At 39.1% G+C, this 27,404-nt stretch overlaps 1 protein-coding gene across 2 annotated transcripts in view; it reads right to left on the bottom strand.

Moving 5' to 3' along the window:
• The window catches only part of neurl1aa (neuralized E3 ubiquitin protein ligase 1Aa), an 88,280-nt gene that overhangs the window by 34,832 nt on the left and 26,044 nt on the right, over positions 1-27,404 (bottom strand). Inside the window, exons 1-2 of one of the 2 annotated variants that reach the window (XM_060860354.1) lie at positions 17,198-17,452; positions 1,368-1,609 (exon numbers count right to left, since the gene is read on the bottom strand). In XM_060860354.1, the coding sequence (XP_060716337.1) occupies positions 1,368-1,609; positions 17,198-17,231 (276 nt within the window). In that variant the 5' untranslated portion in view covers positions 17,232-17,452. Of the gene's footprint in view, positions 1-1,367; positions 1,610-17,197; positions 17,453-27,404 lie in introns of those variants that run through there. The other variant, XM_060860353.1, reaches the window with a different exon arrangement.

Raw genomic sequence — 27,404 nt, 5'->3', positions numbered from 1 at the left:
ACATGGTGACTTACGCCACAGTGACCTGGGCTTTTGGAGAATCTCTGCATTTTAAACTGCAGCAGTGTGTCTAATTCTGTGTGTGTGTGTGTGTTTTTTGCTATGGTAGAGAATGAATTGTATGTGATTCAGGTGGTGAGGAGGTTCATGTCTGTGTTTGAGAATTAACTGGTTGAGCCGGATTAAGTGTCAGACTAACGGTTTTGGCACAGGCTCCAGTGTTTATCTCTCTCTTTCTCTCTCTCTCTCTCTCTCTCTCTCTCCCCCCCCAACACTGTCCTTTAGCGTTACGCCAGAGGTCATCAGATGGTTGATTGTCGTTTGGATGCAGACCCTGAAAGACCCTGAATTGAATACTTAAATAAACACTGCCAGTGTACGAACAAACACAGCCTTTCATCGACTCGTCATCTTATTTACTCACTCGCATCTGATGAGTTTATTTTTTTTAAGCTAACGAAGAACTCTGATGTTTACAAGCGTATAGACAAAATATGATGTGTTTATTCTTCCTGTGTCTTATCTGTCCAGACTCTGTGGCACTAGTCAAAAGTGACCTATGAAAAATATGAAAAAAAAAAAGAAACACTTTGATCTGTTGTATTTGTAGCGACACATAATTAGCCATTTTCACCATGCAGGCATGTTAGTTAATTATCTGAACCTTTGTGAGGAAGAAATTCGCTTGGCCTGCACGAATGTAGTTGTAGATGTAGACTCACTATATGCTGGTAAGACATGAACCACAGAGGGTAAAAGCATGGTTATCGTTTTATTTATTCTGATAAATAACTCATTTGTGTGATCTAGATTAAAGTTTCTTTTTGCTGATATACAGAGAATATGCAAGGACTCTTCGATATTGCGGTGTACCTCAGGGGTGTATTTATACGCCAAACCACTGTACTTTTATGTAAATTTGGTTTGCCATTTTTTTATTTATTTAATTGTACTTTATTCTTGCTGTTACTTATAACACCAACAGGAGCAGTGCAATTTCTATTCCATTCTATTCTATTTTATTTCCTAGGGTACTCAGGACAAGCATAAACATAGTGTTTGCCTACAACATAGAGCTAGACATAAGATATAACATAAAGGTACTGTAGATCCTATATACAGTATGTCTATTATATCACCATTTAATATTTGCAAGTCAGAATATGTTTAACACTCTTCTCAGAGCTGTATTGAGACCTCATGATCACCTCTTCTGCTCAACGTCTGTTGTGGTGCACGCTGGTGTTATCTCTCTATTGTCAACGAGTTTAATAGTTAAAGTTTTGGTACGCTTTGTTTGGCTTGATGGGGTCATAGCGACTGCACACAGGTTTAACTGAGCTAACAAGTTTTTCCTGAGTTCTCACCTTGAGGCGGACCTGTTCGTACAGGGCGATTGGTCTGTTGCTGAAGGTGATAGCGTTGCAAAAGCTGGCCTGTCTTTTGACCGTCCTCTGAGCCACGTCCATGACGATCTGTGAGCCCTTGGCACTGGGGTGGAAGAGCAGCGGGCTGACTGAAATGCCCATACACGGCTGTAGGGGCGAACAGCGCTTTGGCTTTTGGTGGCATCGGTGAGTGGATGGAGGGAACGGGCCACCTAGGGAATCTGACAAAGCAACAATGAGAGAAACAATGAAAGATGAGAGAGTGAGTTTTACTGCATGTAGATATCAGATTTTGCATACACTTTCAAATAAAAAGAGGGACAGGCACATTTTTGCTATCTGATACACAAATAATATAAATGTCCCTTTAAATGAGCTTGAAAGGCACACTGCCTTCACTTTGCCACATTAGATATACTCTACAGGATCCCAAAGTGATTTACCTTTACATTTATTCTGATAAACATGCATTCTTTTAACATGGAACGTGTCAATGTGACAAATTGCTTTGGCAGTTTTATAGAAAAAGCAGGCGCGCAAATGAGTACAAGAGAAAGGCAATAATATAACTGGAAAACACTGTGGGCTTGTATTTGTATTCTAATCTGTCGGTATGACTTTTTATCATAGTCTCTCTAGATGGAAGGCATCTGTCATGCCAGGTTTACTAAAATCATAAAATCTCAATATAGATTCCACAAAAACAGGCTTTTATATTCAGAAAAAGGAACAGCTTTCAATATTCATTTTTGTAAACATCCTTCAATTTGAAAAGCGCTCGAGTGTAAGAGAAAGCTATTCATTTTCATCAGCTTTTGAAGTAAGAGTACAAACCGCACCAGTGGGCGCTTTTTTTTCCATTTCTCACATTCTGTCCTTGTATTAGAACAGAATCTGCATCTCTGCTCTTTCCTTCTGATTCATCATGGTGTCTTGTTGACATTATCGCTGCGCTCCACTGGGTTTCTGCAGGCTCTCCTGTTATGGGATCTGTAACCGTTTGGTTGCTATGATAGTACTTCCTGGTCACCGCTGATAACGTGACCCTGTCCCCAGACGACAGGCTGTCAGGTCAATAAACGTGGATCCTCTTTTGTCTCTTGACCGGCAGCATGTGAGCGCAGATGTTCTGTTTAAACATTACACAGACATCTGTTTGTCTGAGAGTTCATATCTTTTGTACTGAATATGTGCGATCAGTGGGTGTTGATTCAACTATTGGAGCCCATGTAAAAGGGCGCTTGTCTACGGCTGACTCGGAAGTGGTGAACGAGTGAGGTGTGAGTCGATGCAGGAGTGCTCGGGTGTGTAATTATGGTGTGTCTTTTTGAGGACGATCGCTGCGGTCAGAACAGGATGAAATGAATGCATTAGCAAGCATGAGAGCCGCAGCTGTCGGGGAGAAAATAGAGGTTAAGTGGGAGCTCATGTTCCTTAGCAACTCGTAACCGACTACAACACACCCTATTCAGCAGAGCTGAGACTGCTGGTGCTGATTTCCTTACAAACGTTATTGCTTATGACTTGAAGGGGAAAATGGTTTCTTTTTAAAAAAAAAAATCTGTCTAATGAAGAGGTGGAATGTGAAACGGATTTTGGTCTCAATATTACTGCCAGTTAAGCTAAAACAATAAAGTGTCATTGATGAAGTATCCATTATATTATATGTCTCTATAAAACTGTAAATTAAATGTTTTTTTGTGTGTGTGTGTGTGTGTGTGTGTGTGTATAAAGTTAAATAATACTTTTAAAGGCGTTACGAGGGGAAAGAAAATGAGAGCGGCTTTAATTTTCAGCCATATTCCAACTGGATTAATTATTACTCGCTTTAATTTTATTCTCATCTGAATTCATCTTGTCAGTAATTCTTTATGGACTGTGCATTCACATAGCTGGGGAGATGAATCCTTCTATAAAAAGCAGTAGACACACCTTCAGGTAATGTACACTTTATTAGGCTACTTTATTAGGTACACCATAACAGCTGCATATTTATGCGCTGGTCCAATCAGCCAATCATGTGGTTGCTTTACACCAAATGATCAGCATGAGTAAAGATGGAATCTCAGTGACTTTGCGTGTGGCATGGTTGCTGGTGTTAAATGGCACTGGAGTATTTCCGAAACTGCAGAGCTCCTGGGATTGTCATGGACAACAAAGTTTGGTTGCAAAAACAACCAAAAAAAAAATCCAGTGAGTGGAAGTAGTGTTGGCAGAAACAAGGTCAGAGGAGGATTACCAGGGTGGTGTGAACTGACATGAAGGCTACAGTAACCCCTATATCCACTCCTTACATTCACGCTGTGCCCTTACATTGGGCACAGACTCACCAACATTGCGTATTGTCTGATGCTGGGCACAGACTCACCAACATTGCGTATTGTCTGATGCTGGGCACAGACTCACCAACATTGCCTATTTTCTAATGCTGGGCACAGACTCACCAGCATTACCTAACGTCTGATGCTGGGCACAGACTCACCAGCATTACCTAACGTCTGATGTTGGGCAAAGACTCACCAACATTACCTAACGTCTGATGCTGGGCACAAACTCACCAACATTATCTAACGTCTGATGCTGGGCACAGACTCACCAGCATTGCCCTTTTTCTGATGCTGGGCACAGACTCACCAACATTACCTAACATCTGATGCTGGGCACAGACTCACCAACATTATCTAACGTCTGATGCTGGGCACAGACTCACCAGCATTGCCTATTTTCTGATGCTGGGCACAGACTCACCAACATTACCTAACGTCTGATGCTGGGCACAGACTCACCAACATTATCTAACGTCTGATGCTGGGCACAGACTCACCAACATTATCTAACGCCTGATGCTGGGCACAGACTCACCAGCATTACCTAATGTCTTATTAATCAACATGGTAAAAATTCTAATATATCTATTAAGAAAAGAGGTTTTATGCTCTTGCTTGAGCTTAAAAGCTCTTTTCTGTTGTCTGCCACAGAAGCCAGTTATTATCTGAGATTTAAACAACAAGTTTTATCATTTAAAAATGATCTTGTCTGAAGTGCGACATATAAGTAACCGTGATCCATGCATAGGTATCTTACACACCATTCTAACCCTGTATCCTACTTATAATCATGATTAACTTATACTTACGTCTTATAACCTTTAATAGAATAAAGAAATTAGCATGCATTGCATTTGCAATATCATTTTGGACTCAATCATTATAGATGCTATCCAGCAATATTACATAACAGGCAAATGTCCAGCTTCTTATCCCTTCTCACGATCCCTAATCCCTTACAAAATCATCCCATCTAAAACAGTACTGTATCCGGGTTACATTTCTGGCCTGGTGTATAAATGACAAGTGCGCCAATACTTAAGTTAAACTGCAACGTGATCTCAAAGCCGTTCCCAGATTTGGATAAGCAGGGCTGCATGCTGATGATTACAAAAGCTGAGGTGGGAGTCGATCTAAAGCACTCCACCTGCTTGACCTTTTCTCCTTTCAGCTGTGAACTTTCTGCTCTCTGGTCCCCACCACAGCAGGTCTTCAGATGTTGAGATGTTCGATTCCGGAAGGCTCTACTCGGGCGAGGTTTTGTGTGTGCGTACACACGGGCGTTTTCTGTGTCCAGGAGTCAAGTAGCTTTGTAACTATGCTGAATTTTGATTCAAGATGGTGTTGAGATACTGGCTGGATTGGTGGCCATGTATTGACCATGTGTCCCACCCCCTCTATAGCTTACAATCTTCAATCAATACTTATTAAGAGAAGCTTCCGCAGCATGGAGCAAAACATGACGTCTTAGTGTTATGTGCTTTCACATTGTAAAACCACACTTAACAATAATGAGTAAAAAAAAAAAAAGTCTGTTTGATCCAATCACCTCTCATTCCATTCATTATAAATAATCAGCAACTATATATATAAATTGCCCGACCAATCGCATTGCAGTTCCTGCTTACTGTACTGTACAATGTTAAATAAAAGATCATTCATGTTTTTTGTTAGGCTGCTAGAATTGATCAGTCTTATTCTCATTGTGCTTCTGTTTGTTCTAACATACGTATTTTTTTTTTCTGTTTAAAGCTCTGAACCATGTCCTGTCATTAATTTGCTACCCAGTTGTGTTCTTCTGTACGGTGATTAGTTTTTCTCTGTAAACCCTGTCGTCTTTATCATCTATAAAATTATAGATTTTATTCTTTGTTGACTTACCTGTCTGTATTTTGACCTATACTATGCAGCCTATGCCAAGTTAGCACACTTGCTATCTATCTATCTATCTATCTATCTATCTATCTATCTATCTATCTATCTATCTATCTATCTATCTATCTATCTATCTATCTATCCCTCTGTCCCCTCTGTCTGTCTGTCTGTCCCCTCTGTCTGTCCCTCTGTCTGTCTGTCTGTCCCCTCTGTCTGTCTGTCTGTCTGTCCTTACTTAGAGTTCAAAGCATTTATGATCTACATTTAAATAGTGGAGCAGAATGATACACACACTGCAGGTTCACATGAACAGACTGTACAGCATACATGCAAAATATAGAGTATGCTCCCTATATAGCAGATATGACATGCCTTATCATTGCTTCCAGTCATAAAGCATGCCACTGACTGTTAGAGTCAGTGTAGACGCACGTACACACACACACACACACACGCACGCGCTCTCACTGCTTTCCGAGAGCTGTATCACGGTGCTGCTATTTCTATGGAAACCCGTTATTTCACCAAATAACTTGCGCGCAGCAGAAAGCTCTTACATAAGGATGCACAGATGAGCCTGTGGTACATTGTGATCATACACTCTCCAACAGACGAACATTTCTCAACACCACCCCACTCCACCAGCTCTCTCTCTTTCTCTTTCTCTCTCTCTCTCTCTCTCTCTCTCTCTCCGTCTAGTTTGCTATAATTCCTGAATTAGGAAGAATGAACAAATTACAATTACATTTTGTTTTTGCAATGAAGTTTAATAAACTACTCTAGGGGTCTTGGTATCTGGTCAGAGCCAATCCACAATCATGGGAAACATGGACTTCACCTAATCAAATAAACGTGTGCAATTAGTGCATAATTACTGGGTAATTAGCTTCCTAACATCAAGTGCCAACATACAGGCTACTCATTAACTACGGATGAGCAGGACTGGAGCTGGAAGACGAAGCATTATCTCCAAAATCTGATAACATTCTCCAGATGATTTTTCTCAATAAAAAAGATAGTATTTGCTTTTTTTTTTTAAATCACAACAGCAGATTCTAAATATTCAAAGAAAAAAAAACTCCAAGGCTCCTGTTTGGCTTGTCAACAAACCCATGAATATCAGATATCATAGAGATGTTCTACAAGTAGGTCGGTTCCAAAAGCAGTGACAATGCAGCCACCATTAGAGAGAACAAAGCAGCACGATTTCCTCTTTATTTCACGTGACCGGTGAGCAGAGATGTTGTAGCTCACGACTGCGAGTGTTCTACAAAAGGAAAAAGGGAGAAACGAGGTCCGAAACCTAAGCTGTGAGAGAACTTTAAAACAAAACAACTGCCGGCTCCTTGCGAAAAGCAACAAATTTGTCAAGACTGGCTAAATCTAAATATTTTTATATTATGCATGGAATAATAAATAATAAATTCCCTATTACTAAACAATGACAACATGAAATAAATATATGAGTCATGGCTACACTCGCTGTCTCCCGCTTTACGCACCAATACTGATATTTGAAGCTTCAACTACTTCTACTTCAATTATAGACATAAAAGAGAAATAAGCGAGATGTGAAAAACGTGGAAATGTTTACTAGAATGTGTATTTTATTATACTACAACCGTGACTATGATCTCACATCTAAGTCAGAAATTTGTTAGTCGTATTTAACTGTTTGGCTTAAACAGTTAAGGCTCTAGGCCCGTATTCATAAAGATTCTAAGAATCGTCTCACTGAGCTCTTAATTTAGCTTAAAAATGTAAAGAAACTTAAAATCTTAGCTTAATCTCAGGCGCAAAGAAAATACAAACGATTTTATCTTAGTGTGGAGGCGGGGCTTAACCCTGTTACTACTGTAGGTATGACACATTCTTTTGAAAACTGTGATTGGTTATCTAATAAAAAAATGATGTAGCGCTTTTATCTGGCCTATAATAAGCCTTTTCTTTGTCTCTATGTTAAGATATTTGAGGCTATATTGTGATTACGTTCGTGAGTGATCGTATTACAGATGCGCTAACATCTGTATGTTCAAATGTGATCTAAATGTGAACATTTCCGACATAGAAATCCTAGTTTTATCTTTACTAAGATCTCTTTACTTTTAAGGTGAAATGCCTAGAATTTTCTTAGAATTTTGTCACTAGAAACAATGAGAATTTTTATGAATACGGGCCGTGGTTTGTTGATCAGATGTTTGGGGTTCAAGCCTCAGTGCTGCCACCGCTGGGCCATTAACACTCTCTGCTCATGGGTCACTGTATCATGGCTGACCGTGTGCTCTGACACCGACTTCAATCGTTTCACTGTGCTGTGACGTTCATGTGACAAATAAATAAAAGCTTTTTCATGCATGTTGTGTTATGTGTAAGCACACGAGGCAAACACAAAACATACAACATGCTGATATTGTCGCTGTAAACTGGTTTCCAAAACAGAAGATAGGAAAGTTTAAGCCCGGCACAAGGATCTGTTGGAGTTGCAGAAACGCCTTAAACTAAATTTACAAGCCAAATGTGTAAAACGTGTGGTGAAGGAGAAATGCATTTAAAGTGCAGGTTCCAAATAAAATAAACTGCTTTGTTGCCGTGTTCTCGTAATACCGGGCTCAAGCGTCTGTAGTGGTGTCTCAAATACAGCATCTTACAGGAACTGGCATAAAAACATCTCATAATAACTGTCAAATAGATGATATGCAAATAACCTCTACTAATAGTTCTGTCAGTTGGCTATGCAAATATTGATATAATACATTCGATTTGCTTACTTAGTATAATGTATGAGGTGTGTGAAGGTCTGTTAGCATTACACACAATGACCATTTTAAAACACTAACAGACAAGAAAGGTTCAGGAGTCAGTGCATTCACTGTTCTTGAATAATCAGGGATTATTCAAGAACAGCATTTAACTGTACAACTACAATTTAACTAACATTTAACACGAGGCACAAATAAAAGCATAGGTAGATTTATTTATGTTCATATATCTTTTTAGTGTAAATATCCTTCAGCTGTATTCGCTCACACTGACGCACACTCTAGCACGTGATGTGTTTCTATAGTTTGCTAAGGTGTGGTTTGTGTAGATCCTCCTTGTGCTGCCACAGCTCTGACTCATCACGTTATAGACTCCACAAGACCTCTGAAGGTGTTCTGTGGTATCTGGCACCAAGATTTTACCAGCAGATCCTTTAAGTACTGTATGTTAAGAGGTAAAGCAGCCATGGATCAGACATGTCTGTCCAGCACATCCCACACATGCCTGATTGGATTGAGATCTGGGGAATTTGGAGGCAACACCTTGAACTCTGTCATGTTCCTCAAAATGTTCCTGAACATTTTTTTTTCAATGTGAGAGGAAGCATTACCCTCCTGAAAGAAGCCAGTGCCATTAAGAAATACTGTTGCCGTGAAGGGGTGTACCTGGTCTGCAGCAGGTAGGTAGGTAGAACTTGTCAAAATAACATCCATAGATGTCAGGGTACAAGGTTCCATTCCAGCAGATCATTGTCCAGAGTATCACACTGCCTCCACTGGCTTGCCTTCATCCCATAGTGCATCCTGGTGCCATCTAGTAAGGGGTATGATGCACATGCACCTGGTCATCCACATGATGTAAAAGAAACCATGATTTATCAGACCTTGCCACCTTCTTCCATTCTGAATCGTCCAGTTCTAATGCTCAAGTTCCCATTGTAGATGCTTTTGGCACCCGGCAGGGTGACGTCAACATGGACACTTTCCCTGTCTGCAGCTACGCAGCCCCACATACACAATAATCTCTGATACCCTGTGTGTTATGACATAATAGCCAGCATTAATTTTCACCAGTTCCGGCTACAGTAACTCTTCTGTGAGATCAGACCATACAGGCTTTTGCTCACAACGCATCAATGAGCCTCGGATGCCCATGACCTTCTCGCTGGTTCACTGGTTGTTCTTTATGGAGCACTTTTGTTTGGTACTAGCACATTGCATATTGCGGAAACTAAACAATATCTACCATTTTGGAGACATTTTGACCCAGTCGTCTAGCCATCGCGATCTGGCACTTGTCAAAGCCGCTAAGATCCTTACGCATGCCCATTAATCCTGCTTCCAACACGTCAACCTTGAGAACTGACTGTTTAATTGCCTTGACAGGTGCCACTGTAACAAGGTAATCAATTTGACTGTATCGTTTACTTCACCCATCAATGGTTTAAATGGTGTGACTGATCGGTGTATTTTAACATGTACAGAGAATCTTCCAGTGCAACTCAGTCCAGACGTCACAGTCCAACTCGCCAGATTTCAGCTTGTTTAGGTAGATAGACTAATATCTATTTGATATCTAATATCTAAGGGAGAAAATGGGGATATTGTGAAGTAAGTTTAACAGAGGTGGGAGTAAGTCACACATGTGCAAGTCACAAGTAAGTCTCAAGTCATGAAGGTCAAGTCAAAGTCAAGTCGAGTCTTTTTTATTTAATATTTGTCAAGCAAGTCTCAAGTCTCAAATTTGCGACTTAAGTCTGACTTAAGTCTGACTCTTAAGTCTGACTCGAGTCAAGTCATATGACTCCAGTCATATGACTCGAGTCCCCCCATCTCTGAAGTTTAATAAATTAGAGGTGTCTTCAGAAACTAATCAAACCTTACATGTACACACACACACACACACACACACACACACACACACAAAACCGTGTGCTTTCTGACTGTTGCACACGCCCCAAACTTTACAGCTTGTTTTTGTACTGCTGACAGGTGCCAACTTGGCTTGGGTGTGGGCTTGTAATAAAAAAAAACTGTAATGCTGCACAGTTAATGAAAACGGTACACCTGTTTCCAAATAAACCGTAAACTGCAAACTCCTGAGCTTGTTTACCATAAAAACTGAGTCTGATGTTCCGTAATCAGTATCAGTAAGAATAACTGTTTCGTAAACGGTCCGCTGGAGAAATAATTGTTCAGATCAGATGTTGGATTACTGTCTCTTGAGTTCTAGAACAGCTAGAGCAGGATTTCAGCACACAGAGCTGTTATGAGGTCAGCTTTACAAAAGAGCATCGTGGGTAAAATGGCAACAAATGGTGGGAAAGTGATGCTTGGTGCATTGTCCGTTAGTCAGTACGCACTGTAAATGGAAGTTTGTGTACACGGGTCTGGATTTGGACAGCCTCGTATTTATCAAACGTGGACGAGAGACAGGCGTGCGTAAATAATTTGGATGTTCTTGCCATGCAAAAATGAACAAGGTATACAATATGAGCTGTCAAGATGTCAACTGCACTGCATTAAACCCTGTCAGAAAAGCCTCCCCAAGATTAATTAAATACAATAAGCTGGTGAATTCAGACAGTGTTGATTGATGAATTTTAGATAACAGCTCAGCACAGGGATGACACATAAACGGAAATAAAAAATGTGTTTAATGTTATATTGTATTTGAGACGAGATGCGGTTAGCATTTTGGAAGGAGTCTTTATTGTCAGTATTTTAACAGTCAGAACGTTACACTTTTCAATATGGGACAAACTTCACAAAGTTGCGTTTCTCTGAGGAGAAGCTTCAGAAAGAGAGAGAGAGAAAGAGAAAGAGAGAGAGAGAGAGAGAGAGAGAGAGAGAGAAGAGCCTGGTAATAACAGCGATACCAGAAATTCAATTATCGACATTCTGTGTCATTCTGTTAACGATCTCTTTCACCACTATAAGAATTCAATAGAAACTCTTGTTGCTGATCACTCAGTAAGTTATCAAGAACACCAGAGTCATGACAGAGTCTTTCACTGTAGATGATTTGTTGTCCTAGTATCCTGTTGTCATATACACGTTTGTGTTGCTAGACAGAAGGCTTGAATGAGTCCTCACAATGGACTCAAGAAAGGAGAGAGGCAGCAAGCTTGGTTACTAAGCACCGGTGCCACCTGATCCACACGCATATGTTTCCGTCACGCCATGCTAACAGACCCAAGGTTGTCGCAATCGGGGACTATTGGAAGTGTCTCTGCTGGAGATGAGACTCAGAACTGTTCCAATAGAACCAAACATCCTTATGCTTCCATCTAAATTGCAGTGTTTAAAATTTTGAAGAGGAATCTTATGAAATATATGTGTAAACATTATAGGGTACCTCTCAGGGTCTGGTACCTCTCAGGTTTTCTCTTAATGTTGTCTCTAGGTCAATTATCTTGCTTTTTATGGATAAATTCGCAAATTTATTTCTATATGCATGCTTTGTGACGATGTCCGTACATATAAAACTGAGCTGAATATATTGTGTATCCATTAAATCAGAGGTTCTCAAGCTTTTTTTTTGCATGAACTTACTTAAAATAAACTCAATGGTCCCACCCTGATTGTCCAACTATTCAAATATTGTGCTCATTGTTTACCAAAAAAAGGACATTATTCTATGTACAATAATATTAATAATATTCTGTTTATTAATTTGAGCCCTAGTGTATTTTATTTGTGTATTATTCATGTTTTATTCATGATTCAACTGTTTTGATTCCAATAACCAGTCAAAGAGTTAAAGAGACGTTCATGCACTGCTATCGCACAAGGAGCGGTTTGACTCGTGTAAACACTCGGACACTCCTCTTGGAGCGCCTCACGCATGGACAGACGGACGGACGGACTCTCTCGCTCACAAAGCTGAAAAGTAGGAGTGACCGTGCCTTTCCGATAGCTGCTCCTAGACTGTGGAATGCGTTGCCTGTCAGCATTAGATTCTCTCCTTCCATATCGGTTTTTAAAGTTAGGTTAAAAACATTTTGAACCTTTTTGAATCAGCATATGGTCCAGGATGAAATATATTGTACTGTATTGTGTGTTTGTGTTTTCCATGTTTTTTTTTTATCTATTATTGATATTTTCTTGTTTTTTTCTTTTTGCATTTATGTAAAGCACACTGGTCAACTGGTGTTGTGTGTAGTTGTGCTATAGAAATAAAACTGACATTGACAAATTGACTCACTCACTCATCTATCTATCTAAAAAATAGATAATTAGATAAAACTACTAATTCTTATAGAACTGAACGTCCACATTCATGTTCTTCATTTCGGCTGCTCCTAGTTCAGGGTCGCTACAGCGGACCACATGGTCCGCATATTAGATCTGGTGCAGGTTTTACACCAGATACTGTTCCTGTTGCAACTCTCCCATTTCATCCGGGCTTGCGACTGGCACTGAGCTTTAACCCTTCGGTGGCTGGGTTAGCTCCCTGAGTGGGAATTGAACCCGGGCCATGGCAATGAGAGTGCAGGATCCTGCCTGCGGACCACCAGGAGGCCCAACCACCAATGGGAAGTGTGACTTGAAAAATCAAATGGACACCCCAAAACATACCTCGTACTATAACTACTCAAAATATATATATATATATATATATATATATATATATATATATATATATATATATATATATATATATATATATATATATATATATATATATATATATATAATCACTTATGGATAATGGAAGGTTATAATTTCAACTAATGTACAAAATCAAAATCAAATTTTGAATAAAATCAAAACTAATCAATCAATCAATCAATCAATCAATCATATGAAGGCGGTTCATGGAGGCGGTGCCTCAACCCCCCTTCAAGAACCACTGTTTTCAATAATAAAAATTAAAGCAAAAACTCCTCTAATTACAACTGCATAGAACTGGTTGTTTCGACTTGAACGACAGCTTATTGTGAATGTAAACAGGAAGATGACAGATTTAAGATATTAAGGAGGAGACGTTCATGCACTGCTATTGTTCAGCTGTGTGGCTGGTGTTTACTGAATAAACAGTACATCTAGGAGTGCAGCTATTGCAGAAGGTGAATAAAGTCTTTAAATCTGTACATTGCACACTTGACTTCTCCTGCTGAATCAGTAATCATCAATAACCTGAATGACACCAAATTCTAAACTCAGCTTTACTGTTCTCTCTTTTATCTGCTTGCGCTTACAGAGGATTTACCACAAGGCTACTTTTTACTTCACAAAGACGTCTCGAGTGACTGCCATTATTCTGCTGCTGCCCTTCTGATAAAAGCTGCTTCTTTCATAGCTTTAAAAGTACTTGACTAGTATTGAACATGATGTACTGTGCTAAATAAATGTAGAAAAGAAAGGTTTGTGTATACACACAGTGTGTGCGGTAAAAACGTGTACCGCTGTTTTTTATTTATTTATTTTTATTCTGAACCAGATGTGAAAGAATAGACCTACTTCTAATATAGACTTAATTTAAAAAAAAAAAAGAAAATAATAGGCCAAATGTTATACAGATAAATGATTTTCAATCTATTTTTAATCTATTTTTCACCCGATCATATAGCTTACTATATGTGGGACTCTTTTTAAGTTCTGCTATGAATCCCCAAAGACTCGCTTCCTTAGGACTTGCCTTAAACCACGCTACAGATTCATTTGTTTCTCCAGGTAGGGGTCATGGACTTGTAAACCCTTTGGCTGCTGAACTAATCAAGTCACAGTGACTTTATCAGACATTGAAGCTATCAAACGTACAGATGGACGTGGCGTCGCAGACCTGCAGACCTGAACTAAACAAAACAAATATCCGCTCTTGTCTTAGCACATGCCTTTCCTTGCAGTGGCTCTTTCTTTCACATTGTAACATCGGCGTGATAAATCAGGACGGTGTTAGGGATTTTATGAACGAAATGATTAATAAAAAAAAATGTAAGGAAAAGGGATGATCGGCAAATGTGAACCTGTGCTTATGGTCTTGTTTATTTATACACACACAAATTAATCAAATTAAAATGAATACAACTCTAAATGAATGTGTTTCAGATGATAAAGTGAAACTGTGATCGTTTTTGACTAAGTGATTGTACTATGACGATACAGTCGGCGATACACAAGCATCCTCGGCCTTTTATTAGGCGTCGTGGCTCCCATTTTCTAGCATAATGACATTCAGCTAATCAATATTTCATTAAAAAGGCACGATCACATGATAGACAAAGGTCGATACCTCAATACGGCCTTTCAGAGACCTTCTCGTCTTATCAGCCAAAATTCTCTGTGAGAAACTGAACACACGCAATCAGACACACACACACAGACACACACACACACACACACACACAGCAAGCCATTTAACCTACAGTTATGCTCTAGCTTGTATATCCAACAAGAGTGTAATAAAATCATCTCCAGATCTCTTCTGAGCCTGACACACACAACAAAATAGCTGCAAAACAATCAGTTGTAATTAAATGACTGATCATCCTTTGGGTGTTGACCTTGGAGCGAAGCCTAAAAAGAAGATGCCTCTGTGTATCCTGGACTGCACCCAGATACTCCGAATCCTAAACCGTAGTGAGACAGTAAATCTGAGCTGACATCAGAGGAAAGGAGAAGTTTTCATCAACACCGAGAGCCTGGCTTATTGCACACAGGCCATATTTGCCTAATTGGATATACGACAATGTCTAAATTAGGACGAATGATGGTGTACTTTGTGTACGGGATTTAACCTGAGGCCAGACAGCTGCACAGAGACATACAAACAAAGCGTGAGTGTGTTGCTGCGTGTTTGTGTCTGTGTGTGTGTGTGTGTCTGTGTGTGTGTGTGTGTGTGTGTGAGAAAGAGAGTGACTCAAAGAGCACATAATAAGCTCCGTATAAAGCACATAATAAGCTTTATACGTAAAAATAATAGAAAGTGCTGCAAAATGATTCTGTAAACATTATTACATCTTAAAATGATAAACCCTATGAAACAGTTTACAGGGCACAGATTTTACACTCTATTGACTCAATCTGCATCACTCAGGCCTTCAGTGGTTGTCAAAAATTGTTTCATTTAAAGATTACTTTTGGTTTCCTAAATAGGGAAAAATACCATCAACACACATGCACACACTTGCAAACCCATAAGTAAGGACAAGCTCTATTTCTGCATTTGAAAATACATTCATTGCAACAGCATAAAGGCTGTAAGGTTACTGTAGTTCATAGTGTTTTGATTATTATCAGACTTCTTTACATTCGCTTCATTTCGGTGTTTTCCACCGGACATTTTTATAAATATTCCCAAAGGTTTTCATTGCCGCTTTATACACACTATATCTTCCAGGCCAGAATAAGGTGTCTCTGAATGTAAGGACAGAGCTTCAGATTGTTTTTAATCAATCCACGTGCATTACAACACTCAGTTCTATTACAGATCTAGTACCAAATCAATATACATGGAGTCCATATACATATTGAGTGCATAGTGTATGCACACCTGAGAGCATACACTTCTTGTACTGAGCTCTAGTACTGAATCTAGTACTGAATTTCTACTACAGCGTGCACGTTGTTCCAGTGGACTGAGTACAAATAGTCTAGTACTGTGTCCATACCTTCTAGTATCAAGCTGTAGTACAGATTACATATAAGTGTTGAACGGAGTACATATAGTTCATATAGTACAGAGAGAGCCTACAGTATAGTTCCAGTATACACTGAATACAGCTGAAGTACGCTGACAGCACACAGTTCTAGTTTACTGAATGTGTACTAGATATAAAGTACACAGATATATTATACTGATTGCATAGAATTCTAATGATCTCGGCTGCTTTTGCATCTTTACAGAAGGCCTTTTTACAGCTGAAATCTACGATACTATAATAATGTCTCAGAAAGGTTCCGTATGTCTCAAGTGTGAAAACTTGAGTGTTTCGTTAATTCCTGTTAAATGAGAAATAAAGACTCGATGCTCCCACACCATCTCTCTCTCTGTCTCTCTCTCTGTCTCTCTGTCTGTCTCTCTGTCTGTCTCTCTCTCTCCTTCTGTCTCTCTCTCTCTCTCTCTCTCTCTTGCTGTCTCTCCCTCTCTCTCTGTCTCTCTCTCTCTACCCCATGTCTGTCTGTCTGTCTCTCTCTCACTCTCTGCCTCTCTCTCTCTGTCTCTGTCTATCTCTCTCTCCTTCTCTGTCTGTCTGTCTCTCTCTCTTGCAGTCTCTCCCTCTCTCTCTGTCTCTCTCTCTAACCCTATGTCTGTCTGTCTGTCTGTCTCTCTCTTTCTGTCTCTTTGTCTGTCTGTCTCTCTCTCTCTCTCTCTCTCAGTCTCTCCCTCTCTCTCTCGCTGTCTCTCCCTCTCTCTCTCTCTAACCCTATGTCTGTCTGTCTGTCTCTCTCTCACTCTCTCTCTGTCTGTCTCTCTCTCTCTCTCTCGCTGTCTCTCCCTCTCTCTCTCGCTGTCTCTCCCTCTCTCTCGCTGTCTCTCCCTCTCTACCCCTATGTCTGTCTGTCTGTCTCTCTCTCACTCTCTCTCCTTCTCTGTCTCTCTCGCTCTCCCTCTCTCTGCCCCCCTCCTCCCCATCTCTCTCTCTCTCTCTCTCCCCCTCTCTCAGTTGTAATGTAAGGTGATATAAGAGCTAACATGATGACATTACAGGACATAACAGGACAATACCATACAGTATGTGTCTAAAGCAGGAACAAAGCATAAAGCACAGTTTTACCTTTTACCTGTTCTACCCCCCGGCGTTTATTACCCTTCTACAGTCAAAAGCATAAACGCTCAGCCACAGAATGAGATATAGGACAATAAACTGCATGTATGTGGCTTAAACGGTCACTTCCTCACCATACAAGGCGTTACGCGTTATTTGGCTTCCCATAGCTGGACACCGGCCGCTCCTCTTGGTCTTCGTGTGTATTTCTCACTGTGTCGCGCAGAAGTGACAACAATCCCACAACGACGGCATATTCGCTCTCACACACGCACACGCACGCACACACGTACGCGCGCGCGCTTGCGCGCATATACACACAGACACACACAGACACACACACACACACACACACACACTCTCACTCTCTCTCCTTCTCTCTCACACACACAAACATACACACACACACACGCACAAGGAGCGGTTTGACTCGTGTAAACACTCGGACACTCCTCCTGGAGCGCCGCACACACGGACTCATTGAGCACGCGGATACGTGCAGGATCCACGCTAGATTTGCATAAAGGCGGGGCCGCGACAGGCCACGCCCATTTTAGGAGTCGCTTCTTGTCAATGATGCTACTTAAAAGAAACAAAAACATTCAGCAGTATAGAAGATAAGCTCAGAGAAATGATCAGGGTCTGCGACAAATAGCTCGTTAATTAAAGGTTCATTATATGCAAATTCTATGCAATTAAAAGCATGTGACTACACAATGTGATTTACTTTGTTAGTCCTTATTCTGATCTACCTGCCACTGACTAGCTAAATTATTAAGGAATAAAGCATCATGTCAGAGGTTATTATAGAAAAATTATTCATACAGTATGAAGACATTTGATGCAAAAACACCACTTTCTTGAAGTAATTTTTTTCCTGTAACAACTCCTTTATTGCTTTTATACCACTTCTTTTTTTTAGCAAATGCAAATTTGAACTTATTAACAAACAAAACATTGCTTTCGCAACATTAAGAGTTGCATTTAATGTCATGGAGCATTCAAGAGGTGAGATGGTTCCTGTTATCATATACATTATAGCCTCCTTTTTTCCCGTCTCTCACAGTAAATAGCAAAATTCTCATGTTACACAGAAACTACCATGTCATCTGTTCTGAAAGCTCTCTCATGGTCAGAAACTTGACACAGCGTTCTGACACCCGAGACGACCTCCGTAATGTTAATAAACATGTGATATTTAAACCAGGTCACATAATATATACATAATATTCACAATATTCACAATATCATTATTCAAGAAGAATACAGGCTTTTCAATTAGTGATATTCTAATCACAGAAAGATAGGAAAATATCCAAAAGGTTTAACATTCAACAAATTCTTATTCTTTAAAAAAAAGAAAAAAAAAAAAGAAATGTTAGCATTTTAAACAATGCTGGCCACACGCACACACACACACACACACACACACACACACACACACACACACACACACACACACACACATACACACACACATATACTGTATATACACACACACACACACACATACACACATATATATATATACACACAAACACAAACACACACACATATATACAGTACACACACGCACACATATATATACGCACACACACATACACACACACACACACACACACATAAACACACAAACACACACACATACACACACACACATATATATATATGTGATGTAATAGTGTTATTATATCTACAGTTCCCATTGCTTCTACAGTCAACATTGCACTCACGTTCCTTTGACCTTCCTTTTCTACACACTGTACTGATTTGCATCATTTACCAATACGAGGTTAGAATCCATATATAAAATACTAAAAACACTGGTTAAATCAAATCAGAGGGGGAGTATTTAATAATTGGGATAGTCTATGTTCAATCCCAAGGAGAGTTTCTTTGAGTCGTGGGGGTGGTGGGATATGGGTTGGGTTAGCACTCACATTCCTTCCACTGTGGCATTCTGGGAAGCCCGTCTCTGCAACATATGAACATGCCTGTGGCTCATATGAGAAAGTGACCCTCCTGAGTCGGAGTTGTGACCTAACCTGTCATCACCACTCCATGATTACTTTCCTCATTGAAATGCTGGGAGGAAATGTTTTGAGCCCGATATTGTCACTGTAATGTCATCATCGACCAGCTCTCATGTCAAAATTCTCATGTCATGTGAATTTTCCTATGAGCAAACTAGCTTTCCCGCAATTCAATTTCTTGTATGGAAACTACAAAATGTGAAAGGATCACCGTCCTCTGGAGAAAATTAAGCTAATTAAAGTCCCTCATCCTGCCGTTCTCGATGACGCAGAAAGAATTGTGCGGCAAAATCAGGTTAGCAATAATATTTACTCCGTGGCCGTCTGTCCCTTTTAACAATTAGAGCCATGGTAGAAGCCATAACAAACCGCAAGGCTCTGGGCCAGAGCACGGCGACTTTGATCAAAATGAAATCACCGCTTTCTCCAGAACCGCGGTGCAGTCGTAGGCATTCCGCCTCACACATGGCGTGCAGATTGCACAGTTAGTGCATGGAACGTGCACGTCATTAAGTACTTGGTTTGAGGGTGACGGGAATGATGCTGGCTAGGTTGTGGATCTATAGCCATCATAATGGTCTTGATCGGAAAATGAGAAAGAGCCAATCTTGATACACAGCACACACCAGATCTCAGGGTTCTATCAATCCAAGATGTCACGCGCAATGCACTGTCAAATCTCTGTCTGCATGTGTAGTCAAACCTTTCCTGCTTCCTTTGTGTGATGTGCGGTTCTATGTGTGTCTGCATATGTGTGTGGGTTTATTTTTATCAATTCCAAACATGTTCTGCCATTTTATAATGCCTTTAATGTGTTGCATGTGTGTTTCTATGTGTGTGCTCATTAGTACAATACAAACCTGACAAACATTATGTTCAGAACGGTCCCTTAAGTCCTACACTGGAACATAAGAAGGACTAGATAGATTTATATATTATCATAAACAATAAGCAACTAAATGATTTTATACACTACATTACATGCTCCTCACTCTGTGATATTAGTCGTGTTCTGCCAGAAGAACACACACACACACAATGTTCGGTAACTCGCTATTCACAATTATTTTCCCGCATCAAACCTACACTCTGGGTTATTTTTATAACTCAGTTGCTAGGTTCGGTTTGTTGGGTCAGGCAGTTTGGTCGATGTGACTCAAATTGGATTGATAATGAATAACAGCATAGGAAACAGGTAGGATATGTGAGGATTTATTTTCTGGAATTGCTGAGAAAGAGAAGCAACAAGAAAAGGTCCGAAGTATTAAATAGATTCTACTCTGTTATACAATGTTATTACTATGTATTATATTTATGTTTATTACTGTATGTCAATCTGTCGTTGGATTGTCGGTAAATTAAATATTAACTGCCAATGCCTGAAAGCCCTGCCCTTTCAGCTCCATCAGCAAAGAAACTGTCAGGCATGCGGACATTCGATTTCAGATTTGTACAAGGATTATGCAGAAAACGTACCGTTAGGGTAAATGTTTTAATCGCTTACTGAACGTTACTACAAAATCACCTAAAAATCTTCCCAATTGCCCAATAATAATTACCATTATTATTAAGCTTATTACTCTTTAAACCTGGAACGGTGGAAATGCCAGTTCTCCTGTCGTTATTGTGGATGATGAAATCATTATTGCGATTTTCTAAAATTCTAAAAATATCAATATGGCAAGTTGCATTAAAATATCAACCTTGCTGGTTCAATATCCTTTCCCCCGACCTCAGTTGGGGTAAAAATCACCTCATGCTGGGTTAATCCATATAGGACCCAGTGTTGGCTTTACAATTTGAACAAAATTGGGTTGTTAGAGTGTTTAGAGTGTATTTCATTTCAAAGAGACATTGCTTTTGCAGCACTGAACAAATGTATTTTGTATTTTAAGACTGCTAGGCTATGCTATAAATACACTATCTATTGTGGTGTATTATGGGATTGTAAAGCAATCCCTAAACATATACAGTAAATAGGGCACAGCTAAAGCATGTTCAGAATGTTATGCACTACATGTGTGTCTTTGTGTGTAGCCTTATTTAGACAAATATAGATTTAAAGTATATGTTTCATGTTTGCTGGTATGCATTGTGTTTAAATGTGTGTGTGTGTGTGTGTGTGTGTGTGTGTGTGTGTGTGTGTGTGTGTGTGTATGTGTGTATATATGTGTATGAATTCAGTGCTTTTAACGAAAGCCTTTGTGGTTACATGACTAAGCCAGTGAGGATGTCTCTCGGCTTTTCTCTCTGTCTCTACCTTAAATCCTGGCATGTCCAACATTACATAATCCCCTCTGATAAACAGAACGCTCTGCAGTGGGTTTGTTAATAGAGCACCTCATCATATTATTCATTCTGCTTGGAGCTTCTTTGATTCACTGTTTATAAATAGATGTATTAATTACACCAAACCCACTCACAGGCTTCGTACATTGCTCTGCATAACGTCATGCTCATATCTCTAACGTGGATTATGTCTATTACGTCTAGGACCATGAATCATTAAAGAAATTTGGATTGTTTCCAACTACAAATGTGGAGGAATGTCAGTATGGTGGTTTGGGTTGGGCGGGACATGCGAGGATCTTTAGTTGAATAGGAATTAATGAAATAAATAAACAAGATTAACGGTGTATCGAAGAAAAAGTTAATTCTTACAAAGACTTGTCTTGACTTTAACATAGCATTCAAAATATTTCCAGATTACACTTAAAACAAGGTGATTTATACCACAGAAATCTGTTAATAATTGTAATTGTTGTATTAATGAACGTCACATTGTATTTTTACACATTTATAGTTATTTTTCATTAAAGTTACCAGAGGTGGGAGTAAGTCACACATGTGCAAGTCACAAGTAAGTCTCAAGTCATGAAGGTGAAGTCAAAGTCAAGTCGAGTCTTTTTTAATATTTGTCAAGCAAGTCTCAAGTCTCAAATTTGCGACTTAAGTCTGACCCGAGTCAAGTCATATGACTCGAGTCCCCCATTTCTGAAAGTTACAGTAATTTCCTCACCAGACTCCAGACTTTTTCATTCTCTTGTGACAAAAGAAACAAAAAACATTATATCAACATATCCTCTTAGAAAACTTCACCATATCAATGAATATACAGCATGTTATTAAAGATCATTTACATGTACAGCATTTGGGAGACATCCTTATCCAGAGCACCTTACGTTTTTATTCAAGTGAGGGTTAAGGGCCTTGCTCAAGGGCCCCACAGTGGCAGCTTGGTGGACCAGGGATTCAGGGATCAGTAGCCCAACACCTTAACCAGTGAGCTACCACATTTCTCTTATCATTTATTATTAGATGTATTATTCTCATGCACCACCAGGGATGGGGTTAAATATTCCACTTGAGCCCTGTGCACCTGGAGTTTACATGTTCTTCTCATGCACCAGGGGTTTCCTCTGGATACTCCAGCTTTCTTTAGTCCAAAGACATGAGTAGCATCTCTAAAATTGTCTGTTGTGTGTATGTGTGTGTGTGCGTGTGTGTGTGATTGTGACATGTAATGAGTAGGTACAGAGTGTCTCCCACCTTGTGCCCTAAATCCCCAGGGATGGGCTTAAGGTTCCCCATGATCTAGTGAAGGATAAGTGGGACAGAAACTGATTGGATGTATGGATTATGTAGATCGTCTGACAAGTGAACTCGATGTTACTATGGAAACGTATTACAAAAAAGCAGCATCTACTGACAAAGCTGCTGTTAATTAAAATTACTTAACACCTTCTGGCAGAATATCAGAATTAATATGTGTTAAGTATTATTTTCCTTATTCCATCACAGTTAAAAATTTAATCTCAAACTATTTGATCCTCAAATTATTTTATTCTGGAGCTGAATAAAATTCAGATCCATAAAAAAAAAATCTTACACCAGGCCTAAGCCCAACATACAGTATATACCCCATGGACACTGTATTCACCTGATACGATAATTCTAGCATCACATAAACCATGCATACGTCTGTTTGCCTTGGGCTGTCCAAATATCTTTTGTGTTGATTCTTTGTGAAGCTTAACAGTGCAGTGCATCTGCTGCCAGCTATAAAATTGTCTAGTGTGATTTATAGACCCACTTACTGTAAGGATGAGTCTCCTGCGCCTGGACTGTACATACAATATTATCACTTTTGAGGCTGTTTTTAGCACAGTGTTTAATTTTTTATGTATAAACACTTTCTCAGATTAATGAGTAATCCACAGTGCATGGAGTTGCAGATTATTGGGATTTTCTTTTTTTTTAAGATTTATATACAGTAGATCTGAGAAGAATGTAAACATCATAAGAGATTTTATTTAACATGGATTAGAATGAACCGATTCACTAATTCAGTTCAGTTCAGTTGGATTTCTTCAGAACAATAGACGCTTTAAACAAAAGCAGCTTTTTCAAACAAGAATATATTTACATGTTATTTAGTTCTAGTAAAATCTCTGTTAGTGCAGCTGACATTTCAGGAATAGGGAGTGACTCAAGGACCTAAGAGAAAAGAACAGGAGTGTTATTTGTGAAAAAAGTGAAAGGCCGCCTTAACATCTGCTACGAGACACAGAAATGTCACAGAAGAAGAGGGAGGAGACGGTGAGCTGCGACGACTTCATCGCGTAGAAGAAGGGAGGAGGCAGAAATGGACAGGAATATATTTATTTGGAAAAAGAAAGGAATTTTGTGATGAGATGTTTCTCTTAGATTTCAGTTATAGATCACATCAGAGATAAATATGCTCATTTATTATAATAAACACAAATTAATAATAATAATAATAATAATAATAATAATAATAATAATAATAATAATAATACATAAATAAAACAAATTTGAGCAAAAAAATGTAAAAAAAAAAAATAAATATCAGGTTAAAGTAAAATAGCGGTTGTTGGATAAATATATTCTGTCTAAATTTAACTCTTATTTGTATCCATCGAGGACACACCAGGCTGCCCGTGTGTGTCTCTCCAGTACATCCAAACAAGCAGTCACCTTCAGCTAGTGGGCGTCTGTGTGAACATTTATGTTTACTGCCATCATCGGCTTCGAGCAGCAGCTACTCAACGTTTCCACGACAACCGGTGATCGTGGTTTGAGGGAGTTCAATTTGCATGCACTGCCTCACCAGGGACAAAACACACACACACACACACACACACACACACACACACACACACACACACACACACACACACACACACACACACACACACACACACACACACACACACACACAAATACATGCTCATACTGTTACATTCACAGGCTAAAATAGACAGAAATATCCATATTATGAAGTATTATCATAAAATAATAGCTGTATACTTGGGTAAATATATAAATACTGTATATTGACAAAAAATGAATTTCTCTTAATCCACTTTTTAAAATAGAATAGTTAGAAAAATTTCCTGAATTAAACTTTTCAGAGATTTAAAGACGTTTTGTACTATATGTTTAAATGAAGCTGTTTCTACATGTTTTCCTGAGTCATTGTTGTAATACAATATCAAGGCAGCTGCAGAGTGCACACACACACACACACACACACACACACACACACACACACACACACACACACACACACACACACACACACACAGACTCACACCCTTGCAGCGGTGCCCCCTTAGCTCTAAACAAAAGTCTATTGAGCAGCAGCTTTGTGCCATAATATAGCACCATGTGCAAAATATTACAAAGAAATATTGGATACAGAAAGAATGCGAATAAAATAAAAAACGCAATAACCGAGTCCAAATGAATTCATGAATTAAATATGTGGCAACAGCTTTGATATTGATGCCATGTGATATACACACATCAGGATCTGCAGATGACTCATGAAGTTCAGTATTCAACGAATCATAAAAAGTCTTTTTCTGTCCACTGTGTCTGTAGTGAATACTGTGTGTCTGCGATCATTCATTCGTTTACTCAAAACTCACTGGTCATCAAAATCTAAGGGCAGTTTTTTGGAATTTCTGTTACTGTTTACACACAACATATTTCTGAAGAAGCCTTTCATGACATTGTTGACAAGTTATGAACAATAAAGATGATATAGGTAGTTCCTGTTTTGTTTCTTTTTTGCTTTTGCTTAAAGTGAGAAATCAATGTGATTGTGTTAACAAGGTAGTCAAACCAATACACCATGGTGAGCCATGTTATAAGAAATGAATCCTCAAAATTTACATTTACGGCATTTGCCAGACACTGTTATCCAGAGCGCCTTGCATTTTATCTCATTTTTTTTCTCAATACAACTGAGCAATTGAGGGAAAAGGGCCTTTCTCAGGGGCCCAGAGGTGGCATTTTGGTGGACCTGAGATTTGAACTCACAACCTTCCAATCAGTAGTCCAACACCTTAACCACTTAGTTTCCAGATCCAAAAATATGGTGCTGCCATTGCCAAAATTGTTCATTTTCCAAAAACAGCAATATATAAAATTATAAAGAAAATAATAATAAATCTACAGTTAATTATATCAGTCTGTAGTGACTGTATTGAGGATGATATATAATGTATAAAATTTGAACAGAATTCTCCATACATTCTTAATAGACATGTATTACTCTAGGTTTATTGGATTTTATTATAGGTCTGTCAGATTTTATTGTCACATCTGCTAAAGTTACAGACTTCCAGCGTTTCCCACAGTTTCCACAGTCCCATCGGACTTTTTTTTCTTTTTTCTGTTACATTACCAATCCTGCCTTTTGTCAACTTTGGATCCAACCTGCATTTGCATCTAAACCTCTGAGTCTTATTCCTGCCAATTATATTAGATCTTTTATTCTATTTATACCATTGTTCATTGTTGCACTGTGGAACGAGTAAATAATACAATATCATATGTATAAGTGTCAGGGATCAGCGTGGACTTTTGGCCATGTGCTGTTGTTGTTGTTGTTGTTGTCACGTGTCTGCCCCGCCTTTGTCTGCTCCTCCTTGTCTCCACACCTGTTCCCAATTGTGTCTCATTGTCTTTTTGTATTTAAGTGAGCCGCGTTGCCGATGACAGCGCGTATTCATTGGTTACGTTAGTCAAGGTTAGGTTTCATCATTTGTATTAGTTTAGTCCTCGTCCTTATTTACTGTCTTTATCTTTATCATTTATTAAACCTCATTCATTTGAAGCTATCCTGTGTACGGGTCCGTCTCCTTCCTTCCCTGATTGTGACAATAAGACAAATAGGCAACTTTGAACCTTGAACCAAATGAAATGAAGTTCATGTTTTTGCCTTTTAAACAAATCTTTATTCTTTATGTGTTTCCAGCATACTGAAATATTTTATAGACGTAGGGCCAGAGACACCCATCCTCAGGGTCAACACATTTTAGACACGTACAAACAGCTACATCTTTACAACTACATTGTTTAGCATGAGAAGGTGAAAAGGTGAAGGCAGATAATCAACTGATCAAAGCATTAATCAAAGCATTGATTCTTACTTGTTAGCTGAGGAAAGCCTGGAGGTAACACACACACACACACACACACAATACCGGGATAACCTCATACACAACAAGACAGTAAGGATTTTGAATAGAGAGGTGTGTAAATTTCAAAGTATGCATGAATCAGATGGACTGGGGGCTTTTGGAAGTCAAAAAGGACTCAATCTAATTTAAATGGTAATTACTTTTTGGTACACAGTGAGAGAGCCATCAATATAATTACATTCACAAAGCTGAAAGCTGATCTTTAAACCTAGTTACTGTAGATTTAAACCAACTTTCCAATGCTCAATAAAGACATTTGACTCATTATGGAGTTTTTAGTACAGTTTATGTTATGACTAACCTAAACCTATATCTCTAAAATACAGTTATATAACATCTAACCCAAAATTTCAGGTGATATAATCCAGGCCCAAATGCAGGGCTAGAAGATAGACAAAGGTTTTATTAGTAAAATCACAAAATCAACAAACACAGGAAAACACTACGGAATAAACTGAGCAACTACAACACAAAACAAGACACAAAAAACTGAAAACCAAAAATCATAAAACAGAGAACATCAGGTAAAAAAGACAAGGAAAAAACAGCAGGTATAAATAGGGAGGGTAATCAGGCAAGACATTAGGACCAGGTGCGCAGAGGCGGGAATGGGATAGGGATCGGTGGGGCAAACACACATAAAAACACAAAAACAAACAACAGCACATAGCACAAGACAGAAAACAAATCATGACACCAGATGGTGTTCCGGCAGGGAATTGTCACAAAATCATGACACAAAATGCTGATCTGATGTAATTCCTACTTTTACACTGGAGCTACACGTTTATTGT

Source organism: Tachysurus vachellii, chromosome 24, assembly GCF_030014155.1.
Source record: "Tachysurus vachellii isolate PV-2020 chromosome 24, HZAU_Pvac_v1, whole genome shotgun sequence".
Classification (NCBI taxonomy): domain Eukaryota; kingdom Metazoa; phylum Chordata; class Actinopteri; order Siluriformes; family Bagridae; genus Tachysurus; species Tachysurus vachellii.
This window is presented reverse-complemented; position numbering and strand designations above follow the sequence as displayed.